This window comes from Pungitius pungitius, chromosome 19 (genome assembly GCF_949316345.1).
Source record: "Pungitius pungitius chromosome 19, fPunPun2.1, whole genome shotgun sequence".
Lineage (NCBI taxonomy): Eukaryota > Metazoa > Chordata > Actinopteri > Perciformes > Gasterosteidae > Pungitius > Pungitius pungitius.
This window is the reverse complement of record NC_084918.1, coordinates 7,044,284-7,062,764: the sequence shown is the minus strand read 5'-3', so window position 1 is coordinate 7,062,764 and position 18,481 is coordinate 7,044,284. Positions and strand designations below refer to the sequence as shown.

The following is an 18,481-nucleotide window of genomic DNA, read 5'->3' as shown; positions in this document are numbered from 1 at the left end:
CCCACCTATCTCCCTCCCAGGTGTTAAAGGAGAGCGGCCCCCCGCACATGAAAAGCTTCCTGACCCGTGTCAGCGTGGGGGAGTTCTCCGCAGAGGGCGAAGGCAACAGCAAGAAACTGTCCAAGAAGCGCGCCGCGCTGTCCATCCTGCAGGACCTGAAGAAGCTTCCATTCATCCCCGTTGTGGAGAAACCCAAGACGCACTACAAGAAACGGACCAAGACCATCCTCAAGGTACTGCGGGTAACATATAGTATATTACAAAAGACTACCCTTACTGAACTAAGTTAAGCTTTGTGGCCACAGTACCTGCAAGGGCCTTGCTTTCTTTTGCCAGTAAAAGAATTCCTCTACCCCAAAAAAAGTGGGCAGATCCACCTTTTTTTATGGGTTGTCTGGAAAAAAAAAAAGAAAACAAGACGTTTGCGTCGGCCTCCACTGGAAAATACCTGTCATGCCAGCACACCTCTGGATATTGGTGTTGACAGTAGTCAATCATCCTGTGTCTCCTCTCTTCCTCACAGACAGGACCGGACTATGGCCAGGGCATGAACCCGATCAGCCGCCTGGCCCAGATCCAACAGGCCAAGAAGGAGAAGGAGCCGGAGTACTTGCTGCTCTCTGAAAGAGGGATGCCCCGACGCCGGGAGTTCATCATGCAGGTGAACTTAACGGGTTTTGTTTCATACTCTCTTTAGTATCTCAGGTTAGCCACGTTTCTTATTTTCACGTATGCTGCAACAAGGAACCGGCTTTCCTGCAGGTTATTGATGCGCCCCGATCTAGGTGAAGTGGGATTGAGATGGAGAGGGGCAATGCATGTGCGAGCAGAAAAGGAGCCTGACTCTAACCTGCTAGACTGTGTCTACCCAGAAGATGCGGCGTGAGCGGCATCTGCAAAGGATGCCTTTAGCCGCTGTATGAGTGTGGGTTCTTCCGGGGGATTTAGCCGAACTCGTAGCCCAATACCTCATTATAGTTATAGATGTAAAATAGACTTGAAATATCAGAATATCCTTCAAGTCACTGTAGTGGTATAGTGGTATAGCATTAGTGAAACATCTGGGTGGCTCCAAATTGAAGTGTGAGACTTGGTGAAGAGAAAAATACCTTGTGTTCACATGCCGTGGATCAATCGGTTTCTGAGTTGGTGGATAAGGAAAATATCTTGAGAGGCTTCTCTGTATACTGCTGTGATGTTGTTGTTGGTCCTGCCCCGAAGAGAAGGAATGGACTGACTGTACTTATCAAGAGGAGAGACACATGCCAGCTGCAGAACAAGAATAAACCCTCTCTGTCTGGCCAAAGGGAGCCTGCATCGGTGTTATATAACCTCTTTACACTTCAACACAAGTTTTAGTTTTCTCTTGGGACTGATCTGCTTTCCTTTTTCTGTCATGTATGCAGTCAGCCCTTCCATCTCTGGAAGAAGAAGAAAATGTCCTGTGTTTTCTCCCCAATTATCAGCTCTACAGGACACTGACAACAATGGTTTAAATGCTTAAATGAAGCTATTTTCTGCACACTGTTAGCGTTGGACCTCACTGTACTCCCTCTCACTCCCCCTTTCCTCTCACTCCCCGTTCCCTCTTGAAAAATTCTGTTTGATATTCATTATTTATATAGCGTGCATTTGAAGCTCGGAATAGACAAACATCCATCTTTACAGCCTTGTTTTCCTTAGGGAAGGAGCAACTGTTTTATGCTATAACATTTCATTTTACAATGTTGTTGTGAACAAAAAAGCACACAGCCCGTCTTCTGTACTACAGAAATATACAAAAATGGAGCGCTGCAGGGATGACTTTTATTCTTTGGCCAACCCCCTGAATTAGGGTCTCATTGGTTCCCTCAAAAAGCAGATGGGTTTTTTGCTTTTGAATTTGGAATATTACAGAGAATAAGCTCTGTGGAAACAGTTTACAACTTAGTTTGAATTCCCAAGAGGTATCGCTTTTTTAAATAAAAAATGTTCTATTTTAGTCTTTTGAGCCAAATAACTGTCAACCAGAAGTACAGCCTGACTCTCACTCATTTCCTGGTTTCAGGGCTCCTTCTTTTAGCACTCTTTGTGTAGTAAGCAGCCACTACTCATTAACTGAATAAAATGTCACGGTCTGGCAGCAGCAACGACCTTTAACCCTGAGTTATGGAGGATTTTGCTTTTTATCACTAATCAGTAAACAGAGCAGGGACTTTGCATGGATGAGGAATCTCATCAGAAAACACAGTTACTTTTGATTAGTTGAGGCCATGCACATAAAAAAGCAACGTTATTACTTCTCATTCCTCTTGGTTAGCATTCAGTTAGATCCGTCTAGTTGGATGGAAACTGACATAAGCTGCCTTTTACGGACTCACAAGGGAAAGTGACTATATTGCCCCCTCTCTTTATTATTAGTACACTCACTCACTTGCATTGCATCTAAATGAAGAAAAATAGTACCACAGAGATCCCACAGATGTTAATGTTGTTGAAAAAAGCAAGCTTGTTGTGCTGGAGAATCATCTTTTTAACCTCTCTGAAATGTTTTAAAGCATTCATTGAAGAGATAATTGGAGTGTAGTTCCTGTGGATGGATAGAGGCCTTTCCCCACCGATGGCTTGGAGGTCTCACCCCAAATACTAGTTGAACAGAGTAAATATTCACAGTTTTGCTCTCCTCCTCTTACGCTGCTGATCCCAGCTTTGTTAAGGTCGCCATGATAGCGGGTTATGGGGAACAGATTAGCTGCAGCGGTCAAAATAACATACTGTCGCAATCATAACATTTATTGTTTGGGGAGTCCTGCTCCCTTTGCCTACTGCGAACCACGTCACCGTCTCTGTGAAACTATTACTGAATCAAAGGAACTCTCATTAATCAGGCAGTTGTCGTACACTATATCGGTTTGCTGTCCTTCGGTTGTTGTTGTCACAATCTGTGAGTATCCTCAAGGCCAGTCGACGGTCCGCTTTGAAGTACGCGGAAAAAAATGGTCAAAACTGCCGAGGTCCGTTTGAATTTATGCGCGACATTTCAAATGCAGCCGTCTTTGTCTCACTCTTCCTGTCCGTCTCTCAGTGTCCGTCTCTGTCACAACTCTCGCCCTTTTGTCTCTCGTTTTGTCCGTAATCCTCTGCTTTCATGAGAAGAACAGAGCTTCTCTCAGCATCAGGCAGTAATTCAGCCTCAGACCCATTCTCCGGGCCTCTTTGATACACACATTAGGCCCAGCGAGTATGTGCGTGTTCCTTTTGTGCGATCCACTCGCGCTTCTAAAATTTCCACATTGTCTCCTTTTGGTAAGTAGCCGGGCTCAAATGAGTCTCTGTTTTCGCAACTTTTTTTTTCCAAAACCATCACTCTTTGGAAGAAAAGGCGCCGGCTTGTGTCGGGTGCCTTTTGAGTGGGTGATCATCTTTTAGGATTTGACAATTAGCTAGCAATAGTTTTTTGTTTCCTGCACATTGTATGTTGTGTCCTACTTGATGCATTCAGACGAGCACTTAGTGAGCAAGTTGGAATACTGTGAGCGAGTGCACTGAAGTCCGGCTGTTCACAGGCTTTGGCTCCCAGAATGTTATTTGTACAGGGTAATTGTCTGTTTGCATAACATAACCACGTCGGATATTCTCTTGGAAATGTCTCTGCTTACATTCTGTGTGGACAGATTTAATGTTTTAGGATCACCGAAAAACAAACACTTCAGTTGGAGCAAGTTTTGCGTGATGTAAACTGCTCGGTTGACTCGGCCGGAAAGTGAAAGAAAGTGGGACAAGGAGGGAGGAGGAACGTCGTGAGAAAATACATATTTTTCCTTGAAAATATATTGTCCTCCAGGGGTGTCGATCTCACGTGTGTGTGTACCTGTGTGTGTTTCTGTGCAATGGCAGGTGAAGGTGAATAACGAGGTTGCCACGGGAACAGGACCCAACAAGAAGGTGGCCAAGCGGAATGCAGCAGAGGCGATGCTCCTGCAGCTGGGATACAAGGCCTCATCAATCTCTCAGAACCCCACCGAGGTACTCGCTCTGCTCGTCGTCTCTCGCTCACGACAACGTTTATATTTGCATTCCGACTACTGTCAGCGTAGATAGTTTATCCAGAGTTTTAAACAGTGCTCCGCTTGGGGGAAGGAGTTTAAGTGATTACAGGACCGCAGCTTACACTTGTTTTCATTTTCTATTTAAGAGGATGTCGGGGGAGCAATAAACATCGGAATACAACGATTCATTAATTTACAACACCCTATAGCCTGCAAAACGTGTCCCCCAGTGCGACGACGACGTTAACAGCTATTGAAATCACCGTCTTGGTGTTTGACCCCCGGAATGGTGGAGGGCTTCGAATGCCTTTGCGGTAACTGTGTGTCGCGTTTCTGCTCGTGGTGCGTTCAACTGTCGATGGAAATAAATGGACTGGTTTTACAAAAAAACTGTACGGCACCGTGCCCAGTTTCAAGACACCCCGGGGTTCTCAGGTCGATTCTCCGAATCGTCACGAGTCCCAGTGCAGCTGACACGGTCCACCTCTTACGTAACCCCGCTCGACTCCCCTGAACCCGATGGGCTTTGAAAGAGACCATTGATCGCCATCATCTTTATTCACCTCGTTGGCGTCTAAGCTCCAGAGAGCAGATTAGAAATGAGCTTACGTAACGAGGCTCTGTAAATATGCATCATTCCCCAGACAGCTCATTAGTTAGATACGTGCTGCGGCACATAGCGTACAGCTAAAGGATGACATTTGCTCTCATCGGAATGTCTGCAAAAGATGTGTCAGCGTTTTGTTTTTTTCGAAGAAACTACAACCCATGCAGTTTGCAGTGAAAATTCTCCTTCATCCTCAAACTACACAGCCACGCTCAACCATCACACTTCCAAGTCTTAAGCTTATTAGTCCTGTGCCAGTGTTGAACCAACCAACACGCGAAAAACAGGAAAACCACAGCAGCCAAGGTATCTGTCAATTCATGTTTTAGGTGTTGGACAAAAAAACGGCTATTCGGTTTCAGGGTACATTTTATTCGCTCAAGGCAGAATATTTACAGAATGGAGTTCTGTGAATATAATATAAATCGTCTGAAAACATCCCGGTACTGTATTTGGCCGGCCTACTTCTCGTTCAGTCCTCAGACAACCCTGCGCTCTGCGGCGCGATTGAACCGGGTTTGGTAGGATAGGATGTCTCTCTTTAGATGTCTCTCTTTTCCCTCCTTCCTCCCCCTTCTTCTTTTCCAGGAGCTCTGTTGCGCTACATTCCCACCGTGGGATTGTGGGTAATCTGTGCAAAAAGTGTGACGAGACTTTGGAAGGGTTTTAAAGCGTGGTGGGGGGAGGGGGGGGGGGGGGGCGTAGGGGTGATGCATTTGTTTACAACCGTGTCATCTCCTCGGCTCTCACACACATCAGAAATGATTGGTTTCGCACGCCCACAGACACACGTGTGTTTGTGGGGGAAATGTGCGTACCACAGCAGGAATAACTGAAAAGGAGTCTTTTTGAAATGCCAAACACTGACATCCCCCTAATTAGGTAGCTGGCCTAGACAGACAGTGGGGCTCTTAAGCATCCACTCCTGTGAGCGCTCGTCTCTTTGTGGCCCCAAACAGTAGGAAGGAACTCGTCTGACATGCGTGAAGAAGCTGTCTGTTCAAGAATTTACATCTCTCTTACCCCCCCCCCCCCCCCCTTCTCGCCCCCTTCCCCACCACCACCACCCCCTTGTCTACCAATCACTACAGATGGACAACAAAGGCTGGAATGGACAAAAAGCGTCATTTACCGAAGCGACGAGTAACAGTGAGTATCCGCACGTCTCCCTGTGTCTCTATCTGTTTCCTCGTGTCCCTCCTCCCCGGCGAGATGGCCCGGCGTTTAATCTCTGTGACTGGTCAATGGGCTTCTGACTGTCAGCTTAATCGTCCGTGCGTCCTCGTGGGGAGCCTGCAAATTCGGGCTCATTCACACAGGCTTACGGGTCAGGCCCACTGAGGCCCACCGGGGAACCCCCCCCCACCACCCTCACTGCCTTCCAGGGCAGAGGAAAAAAAAGTAGCCTTTCACTCAGGATTAACACACTGGCACCCTGGAGCACAGATCCACACATGCCCACACCGCAGTCCTACACACACACACACACACACACACACAAAGCGTTAAGGAAGCCTAAATGGTGATATGAAGATGTACCACATAAAGAGTCAACATTCACTAACATAGTATGTAAGTAATACTTTACAGTATACAATACTATACAGTAATTTCCCCTTTTGATTGGTGTGTGACTGCTGTTTTTGTGGATGCAGTTTGTTATGTGTGGTGGAAAAAATGTAGTTGGCATCCTTAACGTGTTAAATCGTTTCAAAGTGTGTGTCCCTGCAGTTTGAGTGCAGCAAGGCTTCTCTGATTCTTAGTCGGTCCTTAATTGGTTGGATACTTGAAATCTCTGGTAAGCTACTGGTTGGAATTGCATAGGAATGTTTTCCCCAGAGGATGAATCATTTGGGAGTCCCCTGACATTCCCCAGTTCCATCATGCGGTCAGTAGTTTTGGGGGTATTAGTTTTGTCAACAGCTGTTGCCATGACATTTGGTACTGACATTCATGTCCCCCCTCAGTATTAAAGTAACACGTATTAAAGGACGAATGCTTGTTGACGTTATTGCTGTGAGCGTTCAGTAATGCTGACGTGGGCATGTAGCTCAAGGCGGTGCCTTTCAGTAGAGCCTCTCGGAGCTGCTAGCTCAGCTGTGAAACGTCTTGCGCCGGATTGAAAAACTGAAGCCTTTCATAACAGGCCAATGCTGTATCATACGAAATCCGACCTTATCATAGTTCGCTGACAATGACCCATTTTTTCAACTGCATTGCTAATGTGCCGCTAAGTCTCTCGGCTCAGGACTGTTTTATGACAGTATTCATGTATACACTCACCGGCCACTTTATTAGGTACACCTGTCCAACTGCTCGTTAACACTTAATTTCTAAGCAGCCAATCACATGGCGGCAACTCAGTGCATTTAGGCATGTAGACATTGTCAAGACAATCTCCTGCAGTTCAAACCGAGCATCAGTATGGGGAAGAAAGGTGATTTGAGTGACTTTGAACGTGGCATGATTGTTGGTGCCAGAAGGGCTGGTCTGAGTATTTCAGAAACTGCTAATCTACTGGGATTTTCACGCACAACCATCTCTAGGGTTTACAGAGAATGATCCGAAAAAGAAAAAATATCCAGTGAGCGGCAGTTCTGTGGGCGGAAATGCCTTGTTGATGCCAGAGGTCAGAGGAGAATGGCCAGACTGGTTCGAGCTGATAGAAGGGCAACAGTGACTCAAATAACCACCCGTTACAACCAAGGTGGGCATAAGAGCATCTCTGAACGCACAGTACGTCGAACTTTGAGGCAGATGGGCTACAGCAGCAGAAGACCACACCGGGTGCCACTCCTTTCAGCTAAGAACAGGAAACTGAGGCTACAATTTGCACAAGCTCATCGAAATTGGACAATAGAAGATTGGAAAAACGTTGCCTGGTCTGATGAGTCTCGATTTCTGCTGCGACATTCGGATGGTAGGGTCAGAATTTGGCGTCTACAACATGAAAGCATGGATCCATCCTGCCTTGTATCAACGGTTCAGGCTGGTGGTGGTGGTCTCATGGTGTGGGGAATATTTTCTTGGCACTCTTTGGTCCCCTTGGTACCAATTGAGCATCGTTGCAACGCCACAGCCTACCTGAGTATTGTTGCTGACCATGTCCATCCCTTTATGACCACAATGTACCCAACTTCTGATGGCTACTTTCAGCAGGATAAAGCGCCATGTCATAAAGCTGGAATCATCTCAGACTGGTTTCTTGAACATGACAATGAGTTCGCTGTACTCAAATGGCCTCCACAATCACCAGATCTCAATTCAATAGAGCATCTTTGGGATGTGGTGGAACGGGAGATTCGCATCATGGATGTGCAGCCGACAAATCTGCGGCAACTGTGTGATGCCATCATGTCAATATGGACCAAACTCTCTGAGGAATGCTTCCAGCACCTTGTTGAATCTATGCCACGAAGAATTGAGGCAGTTCTGAAGGCAAAAGGGGGTCCAACCCGTTACTAGCATGGGGTACCTAATAAAGTGGCCGGTGAGTGTAGATGTACATGGGAATGTTATGACCCTTCAGGGGTGATCGTTTTCTGACTAGCGTAAAGATGCAGCCTCCCCCCCCCCCCCACCCCCCAATACTCAAACGTCTGTTTCAAAGACTTCAGTTGTTTTTCAAGATGATTTCTCCATTTGTACCACATGGCGTGTCTGTTCACTAGATTCATATTTATGGTTGAGTGAGTTATGAAAGTAATTCACAGTCCCCACAGTTGCTTAAGCAGATCGTTGGGAAAATATACGAGGCTGGATCTGTTGTGACGCGACGTGTGGTGTTTCACCCTGGATGCCAACAAAGTAGATGTCGACAGCTCGAGAAAGAGCAGCTCAGGAGACAAATGGTCAGTGTGTGAGATGTGGAGCAGCAGAGTGGAAAACCAACAGATATTATTATTACTAGAGTGCAAGTTGCTGTCGTCACTCGGGTCCGACGCAGGCTTTTTGTCAGCGTCGCAGCGCTCTCCGACCCAGGGGTGTCCAGCCTCAGTCTTGAGAGGGGGAATGAAGGTTTGTTGTGTTGAAAAGTAAAAAGCAGATTGGTAAGAATCGGCCCTCTTTTACACAATCTGGACGAGAACTGGGCTCCGACCACAACTTTTCACAACACTCGTAAAAAATAAAAAATAAAAGTGCAATTTAGTCCAATTCCCCAAAAGATGTATCATCTAAATTATGTTTAGAAACATGGTTGTTTTCTTGGGTAAACTATTTCGTTGTTTGTGGTTCGAACATTGCCCAATACCCTGTGGAGAAACCCCGTGGACACCAAGTCGTCCCTATGTGGGGATTGTTCCCATTTCTGGACCGGAGCGTGTCTGTGGTCCCGTGCCATGCCCGCTCGTAGTATTTCCTCAAACTCAGCGTGAGGCCTAACTATCTGCAGACTATCTCTTTAAAGTTGCCCAGACCGCACAGCACTCACACGACGCTAAAAGACTGTTTAATGTTTATTGCATAAACACCCTTTGCGACTCATTCAAACCAATACAGCTGGCCTCGGTTTTCTCTGATTCGATTTGTTTCGTGTCTCTGTTTTGATTGACTGGGCCATTTAGTGAATAAAAGATGGGATGAGTAAATCATTTTGCAGCATGCATCGTAAAAGAAAAAAAAAGAATCATGGGAATGATTGCAAAATTGTTTTATATGATAAACAGTGACCATTTTGTCTGAAGGAATTTTAAGAGAAAATAAATGGCAAAATTGGTCAACTTTTTACAAGTGTTTAAATGACAGGAGCGGTTTCACAGCTAAGCTCCTTTTCACTATAAAAAACAACTTTACAGGCACTTTAAGGTTCAAGTTTAAAGTTGTATGTGATACTGTCGCTAGAAAACCACAATAAGGAATCAGTTAGAGAATGCTGTCAAGAAACCCCTCGTCCATACAACAACAGATGGGTTCGATACGATGATATTATTTCGGTATATATAATGGTGCTGTGCATTTACATCAAGAAAGGTGTATTTATTGTGTCTTTTAGTGGACTCTACCTGAGCCAACGCACAAGCTGTCGTTGACTAGCATAAAGAACACTGCTGCAGTGGGTACAGCAAAGTGTCCTCTTCTGCCTTGAGTGATCCGAGAGATGCAGAGCTACAGCAAACAGGGTGGCTCGGAGGCAGGAAGGGAGTGTCAAAAATAAATAAAATAAAGTCAGAAGAGTGATTTTTCTCCCTTTTATTCCCATGGGTACTGCAGCAGGGCTTTTCACTAGAGTTGCCACATTGCGTGTGTGTGTGTGTGAGAACTCTGTGAAGGCCTCGCTCCACCGTGGTGATTTATGGCGGCGGGCTCTGGCCCTATCTGTTTTCGATCAGTCTCATGCTTGGCTCTGGCTTCCCTCCAGCTCTCCCCTGGCCCACCGGACGTGGACTCTGGGTGGGGGACCCCTCCCCACCCCCCACCAACGCGGCCTGGGACCGGTACCCCCCAGCCCACTCTCCCGCGCCGCTGCGTTCCCCCGGCTGCTCCCCTCGGCGCGCTTCTCCCCTTCCTCCGACGCGCTCCCGCTTTGCGCACGCTGTTTCCCAATCTCAGCGCACCAACGCACTCCGCGACTCTCCCTCCCAACCGCCGCTCCTCTGCTGTCTCGCTCTCGGTCTCTCACGCTCTCGCTTGCCGTCAGACGGCAGCCTTGAGCGCTCTCGTCACGCGCAAACATCCTCGCCGGCACGCCCACGCACACTCAGGCAGACAATCGCACACCATTTTCTTTGTCCGCAGCTGATGTCATGTTGGCCAACACCTTTTTTTTTCAAATGTGCAGGCCTGCAAGCTTTACTTGCGTAAATTCTAATTAAAGTTGTCATCAGGATTGGGAGGGAAGGGGGGCAGGGGGGGTTGTAACAATTGTGTCATTGCTGGCGTGGGGCACTTTGTTGTAGAATGAGTAATACGTCCTGGACCTCTTCCTTCAGCTTTCTCTGCTCCTCTGGAAAGGAAAGCGGACTCCATGGTTCTTGATGGGGGTGGGGGGGGGGGGGGGGGGAGATACTGTCTGCGGGGGTTTGAGAGACCCTTCAACGGCTAGAAGGGCGCAAAGCTCTCCTCCTCTGCACGGCCTGATCTTAACTCAAACAGGAAGTTGCCTGTCATTCTCCCAGCTGTTGGCCCGTGTGCTCACACGCACAAGCGAGCACACATGGATGTACGCGCGGACGCACACGCATCCAGCTGGTCCTCCCGTCTCCTGCGACCTCGGCGGTACTTCGGAGGCTTTTTCACATCCATTCATCACCTCCTCATACATCTGCACTGGCTCGCATGCTCTTCCTTCTCTTATTTATCCTTCAGATCTCTCTCTCGCTCTTCCTACTCCACACCTCATATTCCTTCCACTCACTTTCAGCGCAACCACAAATGTGTTTTTGCGATGCCATAACCATTTCAGGGCGGTGATGTCCGAGATGCAGGAAATAAGCCCGAGCTGTCACATGTGCTTTTTGCCTCTCTGATCGAAATTGCTCCGGAACGAGAGAGAATTCTCGCACGGCCGCGGACGTGAGACCCAAACGGCTACCGAGGCTCCGTCGGGATCCGCGTTTTGCCGGTTCGCTGACGGCACCGTTTCCCATTTGCGATGAAGTCATGGGCGATCTGTTGATATAGGTGGATCCTATGTTTGTGTGAGAGAGAAATAAGCTGTGTGTGTGTGTTTGTTTCTCAGCAGACACTGACAGCGGTCGGAAACTGCCAAACCGCATGAAACTGTCATTTACGTTCAGTGATGGAATTTCAGTTTGGGAGCCAGCACACACAATTGCACGCATACACGAACCAATGGACACCGTTAAACACACACACACACACACGCACATACACATCCTGGCATTCGGTAGTGAGTGACACTAATTTAAGCGGACTGTGTTGATCTCAATTTTGTCCCCCAATCTTCTACATTGTCCCTTTCTCCTCATATTAACCACGTGATCCCATTTATTCTTAAACCCTATTTATACCCATTCCATCTATCTCTCTCTCCTCATTTCTGTCAATTTATCATTCATCCAACCATCATGTTCCTTTTTGTTCCTCTGATTCCATCTTCCCTCCATCCTCCCCACTCAGCCCCGAAGGGTCTGCTCCACCTCAGCCCTGACGTCTACCAGGAGATGGAGGCCAGCAGGAAGCAAGGGGGCGGCGCGCCGGGCCCTGGCGGCGGCGGCAGCAACAACAACAACAACAACTGCAGCGGCTCCGTCAACTACATGACATCCAAAGACATGGGACCCTGCTCGGCTCCGCTGCCCCCGGGACACCCTCCGTACTACAGCGGCCCGGCCTCCTCACCCAGCCCCACCGCCACCATGGCCCGGGAGCTGCTGCTCAACGGGCAATCCCCCGCGGCCGACGCCTCCCTGCCGATGAAGGGGAAGAACTCGGCCCTGCCCTGCGGCGTCTCGGTGCAGCCTGCACAGCAGCTGGACTACCTGGCGCGCATCCAGGGCTTCCAGGTGAGACCCCCGTGAGGCACCGCTTTCGGGATGTCTGCAGCTTTAGGGAAAAAAAGGAATGCTGACATGCCCGTTTAACGTTAATCGTGCTTCTTTAGTTTTGCAAATATTTCTCTCTGGTGAGAATGATAACCTTGATAAATCTTTTTCTTATTGATGTTACTACATGAGGGTTTCTGGATTTGATTCATTTAATGTGAGACAGCCATTTCCTCTGCTGGCAATTTCTTTATTTCAGTTAAACAAGGGACGCCATTACATTCTGCGGGAACCCTGCTTACTGTAGTTGTTCAAAGGCAGAATATTCCTCTTTAACACATTGTTGGCATTTTTGTTTCTTTTGGGTAAAAAGCCACATCAGGAAGAGCCTCCATGGTTCCAATTTCCAATTTTATTTCATGTGTGGAATGCAGGCGTGTTTCATTTTAACTCCCATAACAGTCACCATTTAAACTTGGTAAAAGCTGCAGTCAACTTGTGCTACAGTCGTACAATATGCGAAACATGCTGATGTGATGAACCAGATGTTGGCAAGACCATGAATAAATATGCCCCCCCCCCCCCCCCCCCCCCCCCCCAAACCATGAGAGAGTGGCGCTCTAACTGTAAAAGTGCCGGACAGAACTGCTTGATAACACCGTCTGCTTCCTGTTTCTTACAGTGGACATTATTGGACACTGTGGATTTAGAGCTGGAACTAAACCTCACAGGTGCTTCTGTCATTACCCGACATGGACACTCACACACACACAACCAATTTTGTGTTTGTTTTAAAGAGAGGTGGCTCGGTGTCTGTTTTAATCCGTTTTGATCTGCGGTGCATTACGCCGGCAGCACTAGCGCCCGTTCATTTAAGCTGCAGACGCTTTTTATCATTTTGAGCGAAAACATTTTATCTTAACCTGCTGAGGGTTCCTTTGTGTGTAACTTGAGAGAGCTATGCTGCCTGACCAAGCCAAAATACACTTCTGTTTAGTGCATCTGGGCTTATCCGGTGTGTAAAAATTTCTTTTTTTCTATTTGTTCTCATAGTGCACAAACTTTATCCCACTTTGCATACGTATACACTCACCGGCCACTTTATTAGGTACACCTGTCCAACTGCTCGTTAACACTTAATTTCTAAGCAGCCAATCACATGGCGGCAACTCAGTGCATTTAGGCATGTAGACATTGTCAAGACAATCTCCTGCAGTTCAAACCGAGCATCAGTATGTGGAAGAAAGGTGATTTGAGTGACTTTGAACGTGGCATGATTGTTGGTGCCAGAAGGGCTGGTCTGAGTATTTCAGAAACTGCTAATCTACTGGGATTTTCACGCACAACCATCTCTAGGGTTTACAGAGAATGGTCCGAAAAAGAAAAAACATCCAGTGAGCGGCAGTTCTGTGGGCGGAAATGCCTTGTTGGTGCCAGAGGTCAGAGGAGAATGGCCAGACTGGTTCGAGCTGATAGAAGGGCAACAGTGACTCAAATAACCACCCGTTACAACCAAGGTGGGCATAAGAGCATCTCTGAACGCACAGTACGTCGAACTTTGAGGCAGATGGGCTACAGCAGCAGAAGACCACACCGGGTGCCACTCCTTTCAGCTAAGAACAGGAAACTGAGGCTACAATTTGCACAAGCTCATCGAAATTGTACAATAGAAGATTGGAAAAACGTTGCCTGGTCTGATGAGTCTCGATTTCTGCTGCGACATTCGGATGGTAGGGTCAGAATTTGGCGTCTACAACATGAAAGCATGGATCCATCCTGCCTTGTATCAACGGTTCAGGCTGGTGGTGGTGGTGTCATGGTGTGGGGAATATTTTCTTGGCACTCTTTGGGCCCCTTGGTACCAATTGAGCATCGTTGCAACGCCACAGCCTACCTGAGTATTGTTGCTGACCATGTCCATCCCTTTATGACCACAATGTACCCAACTTCTGATGGCTACTTTCAGCAGGATAATGCGCCATGTCATAAAGCTGGAATCATCTCAGACTGGTTTCTTGAACATGACATTGAGTTCGCTGTACTCAAATGGCCTCCACAATCACCAGATCTCAATCCAATAGAGCATCTTTGGGATGTGGTGGAACGGGAGATTCGCATCATGGATGTGTAGCCGACAAATCTGCGGCTGTGATGCCATCATGTCAATATGGACCAAACTCCCTGAGGAATGCTTCCAGCACCTTGTTGAATCTATGCCACGAAGAATTGAGGCAGTTCTGAAGGCAAAAGGGGGTCCAACCCGTTACTAGCACGGGGTACCTAATAAAGTGGCCGGTGAGTGTATGTTGTATATTGTTGATGCATCAACCTAAGTAAATACATGCACGTTTTTATTGTTTTTGCATAGTTCCATATGCGTGTGTGTTTCTTAAGCGAGGAATTCAGGCTGTAATTGAGACATGCAGACTATATGTGTTTTGAGGGGATGTTTCATATCATGTGGGTTTGTAATGAGAACCTCTAGTTGCCTACAAAGACATGTTAGGCAGACTATGAGGCTTATGTATTTTTAATGGGTTTTTGTGAGCTAAACCACCACAGATTTTTTCATGGGTTTTTTTCCCCAAAGTGCACTTGCCTGCTTTTCCAGTGGACACTTTATGTGCCGCTTTCTCGTGACCACAGACCAGCGCTCGGAACCATCGTAACCTTTATTAGAACCGTTTTTGCTGTAATTTGATAACAATCTCCTAGATTGATTTAGTAACTTCTTCTTTTTTTTGTGATGCAATTATGTTATCCAAGTGAATGGATTAGAGCGACCGCCCAACACTGGATTAAAGCAACAAAGAAAGAACCGAGGACATTCTCATAGTGTCTGTTTCAGACCCGGGACCCGGGCCTACCTGCTAAGCCCTCCTTTAGATTTGATCGGAAAATAGCCTCTGGTAGAAGCTCTGACGGCATAGGCAACAGTGTGTTGTACTCGCGCCAGCTCGGAGCAAAGATGCTGGCACAAGTACACTGTGTGTGTGTGTGTGTGTGTGTGTGTGTGTGTGTGTGTGTGTGTGTGTGTGTGTGTGTGTGTGTGTGTGTGTGTGTGTGTGTGTGTGTGTGTGTGTGTGTGTGTGTGTGTGTGTGTGTGTGTGTGTGTGTGTGTGTGTGTGTGTGTGTGTGTGTGTGTGTATTTCCTATTAATTTGGCTGGCGTGTTGTTGGCACGGTGGGCATGTGCACTGGAAGTAGGGCAGAAACAAAGAAGCAGGAGGTAATAGACAACACATGGAGCGAGGATGAGGCACTGAGTAAGGGCCACGTAACAGATTCTCCCTCTTTGTCCTCTTATTTCTCTCTCTCTCTCTGCTTTCTTAACGATTGCTACGTGTTGGTCTCTCTACACCACCATCATAAGCCTCTTGTACCTATTTCTTTCCTTTTTGCTTCCACGTATTTTCCCTCTTGATCTCTCATATGCCCTATTTCCGTGGCACCGTTCGCTGTGACACAACTCACTGTTGGGACCAAAAAAAGAGCCGTTCCATGCGAGTAGAGCTGTGCCGAACCATGCGGGGAATTATGGTGTGATTGTGTCGTTTAAGGAAGTGGAGGGGTTTGACCCCGGTATTGCAGTCACCAGCTGCCCATTAACTCTGCCATCACAAACCGCCACGACATGAGACCATGAACCGTTACCTCCCTTTTCATTGAGGATTCCAATGATTTGATGGAAAGCCGTTGATTTTTTTTTTTTTTTTTCTCCATCAAATAGATTTGGAGATGAACACCTGGATTGAGAATAAGCGATACTGCTTGTGAGCAGATAATCTGTGTCTGTGAATGAGACGCAGTGGTGTGCAACAGGATGTGACTCTATGTCTAATAAGTAGCTGCAAACTCCGCGCATGCAGACTAATTGGGGAGATCCTTCCAAGAAGCATTTTAAACTTGATAAATTGACGTTGCAAACGTTTTATTTGAGTATTTCTGTGGTGCCTTTGTAAAGCTTTTGCCTCATGATATCTGACATGCCTAGCTGAGAGGCATTATTTTATACCAATACAGAACAGGAAATCAGAGATCTCATTATTTTTGCTCTGCATAATGCAGTAAGCCAATTTCAGAAGTAACTGGCATGTTCCTTTTAATAGTATCACGGATTACAAATTGCTCCCCTCCTGAAGTTGTGTTTTGCTTGTGCAAATGGAAAATATGACATAACCACTTTGTGTATTGTGGCAGATATTTTAAGTAGCTTGTATAAGTTTTGATAGATTGTTTGGTTTTTATAAAGTCTCGCGTCATTACGGCAGAATCACTCTTGCCCTTTGAAATGTACGAAACAATCACATTTATTGTGTCCTAAACACTGAATGCAAGGATTTGTTTTGGCGTATAACTTAAATAAAAGATACATAGCCGCATGTGCGCAGTCACGCCCATGAACATCACCATCAGACCCAACTGTCCCATCTATGAAAGAAAGTACTGCAGCAGTATCTTTGGTGTCGTATGAACCCATGGGGGGGTTGGCCAAGTAATGCGCATGACCCAAACGTGTGCAAGATCAATAAAGCACGCAATCATTCCTGTGGGTCAGATGTTAACTCTTGGTCCCACCCTCCTGCATCTAACACCCGCCCACTGTAATCTAACATTCCATGTTGTGACTGGAAGGCTTTGATGGGATCTACTGTACCTGCTCAACCCCAAACTCAATAACTCTGCGCAGATAGCAATCACCTGAGTTATGCTATCTAGCCAGGAACCCGGCTTTAGTTGGGAGATGGATTTAGAGGGAAGGGAGGGCCCGAACTCTCTGCCGTGCTGGAGTCAGAACTTCTGTGTTGGAAATCCCATGATAATGAAAACACTGTCCTTGGCGGGTGGCTGGTGTTGATATCCATTCCGTGCAGTTCCCAGGATTTCTCACACTTTCACGTTGTTTGCTCGTCTCCCTCTCTCTGCTTCCCTCTTTGGCTGTGAAGAAAACCCACTTCAAATGGTGCCGACCACACCTTGTGTCCCACTTTCTACGCACTTTGCTGATTTTAAATGCTGACTCTCATGTCCCTGTATCAACATCAAACCCCTGATCTGGTGCAAACGTTTGAATAGTTTGTTTCCAGCCTCGTTGTCATCGACTCGTTCCTCCACCCTCTGTTTACTCTGGGATTTGTGTTAAAAAATACATCTCGGGATGTTTAATCCCACCATGTTTGATTTCTGCGGCCGGGTGATGGCTTCCAGCTGTGCTCCGCGGCATATTTGTGTGAAGAGCGATCTTCGAAAACAAGTTTTGTCTGTGGTATAAATCAGAGCGTTAATGCTGTGCTGGCTCGGCGAGCGGTCTCTCCGCTCACATGGTGGCCGTGTGTGTGCGCGCGTGTGTGCGTGTTGGCGCGTGCGTTTGTGTGTGTGTTTGGCAAAACTCTTGAGCGATGATGTTTTTAACCCCACAATCAAGCCCATTTGTAAACCTTTAAATCAAATCCCCTCAAGTGCCATCACGGAATATCGCAAATTTGAATATGCAGCAATTTTTCTTCTTCTTAACGTGATTTTATTCTCTCGATTTCAATAGCCTGGATCATATTTCATTAAATGTTCAACACTAGGCAGTGGAAGCAGCTGTTTGCCATCACAGTCACGAAACAGAGAGTTAGGGATGTGTAAACCTGGCGCTTAAAAAATACAGTTCTTCTCCTATCATCCGCACAATAGTTGCTGTGGCAACCGCTGGCATGGCTCTGTCCAAAGATAACGACGACAAAGACTCGTAACGTAAACCAGACTCACGAGAAAAAGACCACGTTAAAACAACGAGCTGGAAAACAGGATAAAACAAGCAACGTGCTAATTAGATGCTAATCCTAAAAACAAACCCAGGCTAGCTGTTTCCGTTCTCTATGCTAAGCTAAACTGGGAAGGCGAAAATTAGCCTCTGGCCGTTGCTTTGTGTTCATCACGTGGATTGTCTCGCTCCTGCTCTTTGACCAACTAGTATTTGTTTTGAACACGTATTTCACTGGAAACTCTCTTCCACGAGGTTCCCCAGAGTGAACTGGCCTCCTTCAACCTCGCTCCACGGCTTTTGTCCCGAGGCCCCTCTCTGTGATTCAGGCAAAGGGCTCTCGACGTTTTCAGAGTGACAGCTTTGTTTGTCCTTAACCCTGACCCGCCATCGGGACTAGGGAAACGTATATTCACAGTGTCCTTTGAACACTCTTGACCCCTGATGTCCCCACTCGAGTGGCTCAACTCGGGCCCCTAATTGCTGCTCACCAACAATGACGGCGTTCCTCAGTGCAGAGGGCTTGTTTTATTATAGGAAAGTCAGTTATTTCCGTACAATCTGATTCTCCTCAGGCCGCGCTCGGCTAAGTTTGGAACCGGGCTCTTTGTCCTGCAGAACTTGTGTTCTCTGGTTTTGAACAACTGTGG

At 46.9% G+C, this 18,481-nt stretch overlaps 1 protein-coding gene across 2 annotated transcripts in view; it reads left to right on the top strand.

The window, feature by feature from the left end:
- The window catches only part of stau2 (staufen double-stranded RNA binding protein 2), a 65,969-nt gene that overhangs the window by 23,737 nt on the left and 23,751 nt on the right, over positions 1–18,481 (top strand). For both annotated transcript variants that reach the window (XM_037455668.2, XM_037455667.2), the window contains exons 9-13: positions 21–233; positions 524–661; positions 3,877–4,005; positions 5,727–5,784; positions 11,716–12,101. In XM_037455668.2, the coding sequence (XP_037311565.2) occupies positions 21–233; positions 524–661; positions 3,877–4,005; positions 5,727–5,784; positions 11,716–12,101 (924 nt within the window). The remainder of the gene's footprint in view (positions 1–20; positions 234–523; positions 662–3,876; positions 4,006–5,726; positions 5,785–11,715; positions 12,102–18,481) is intronic.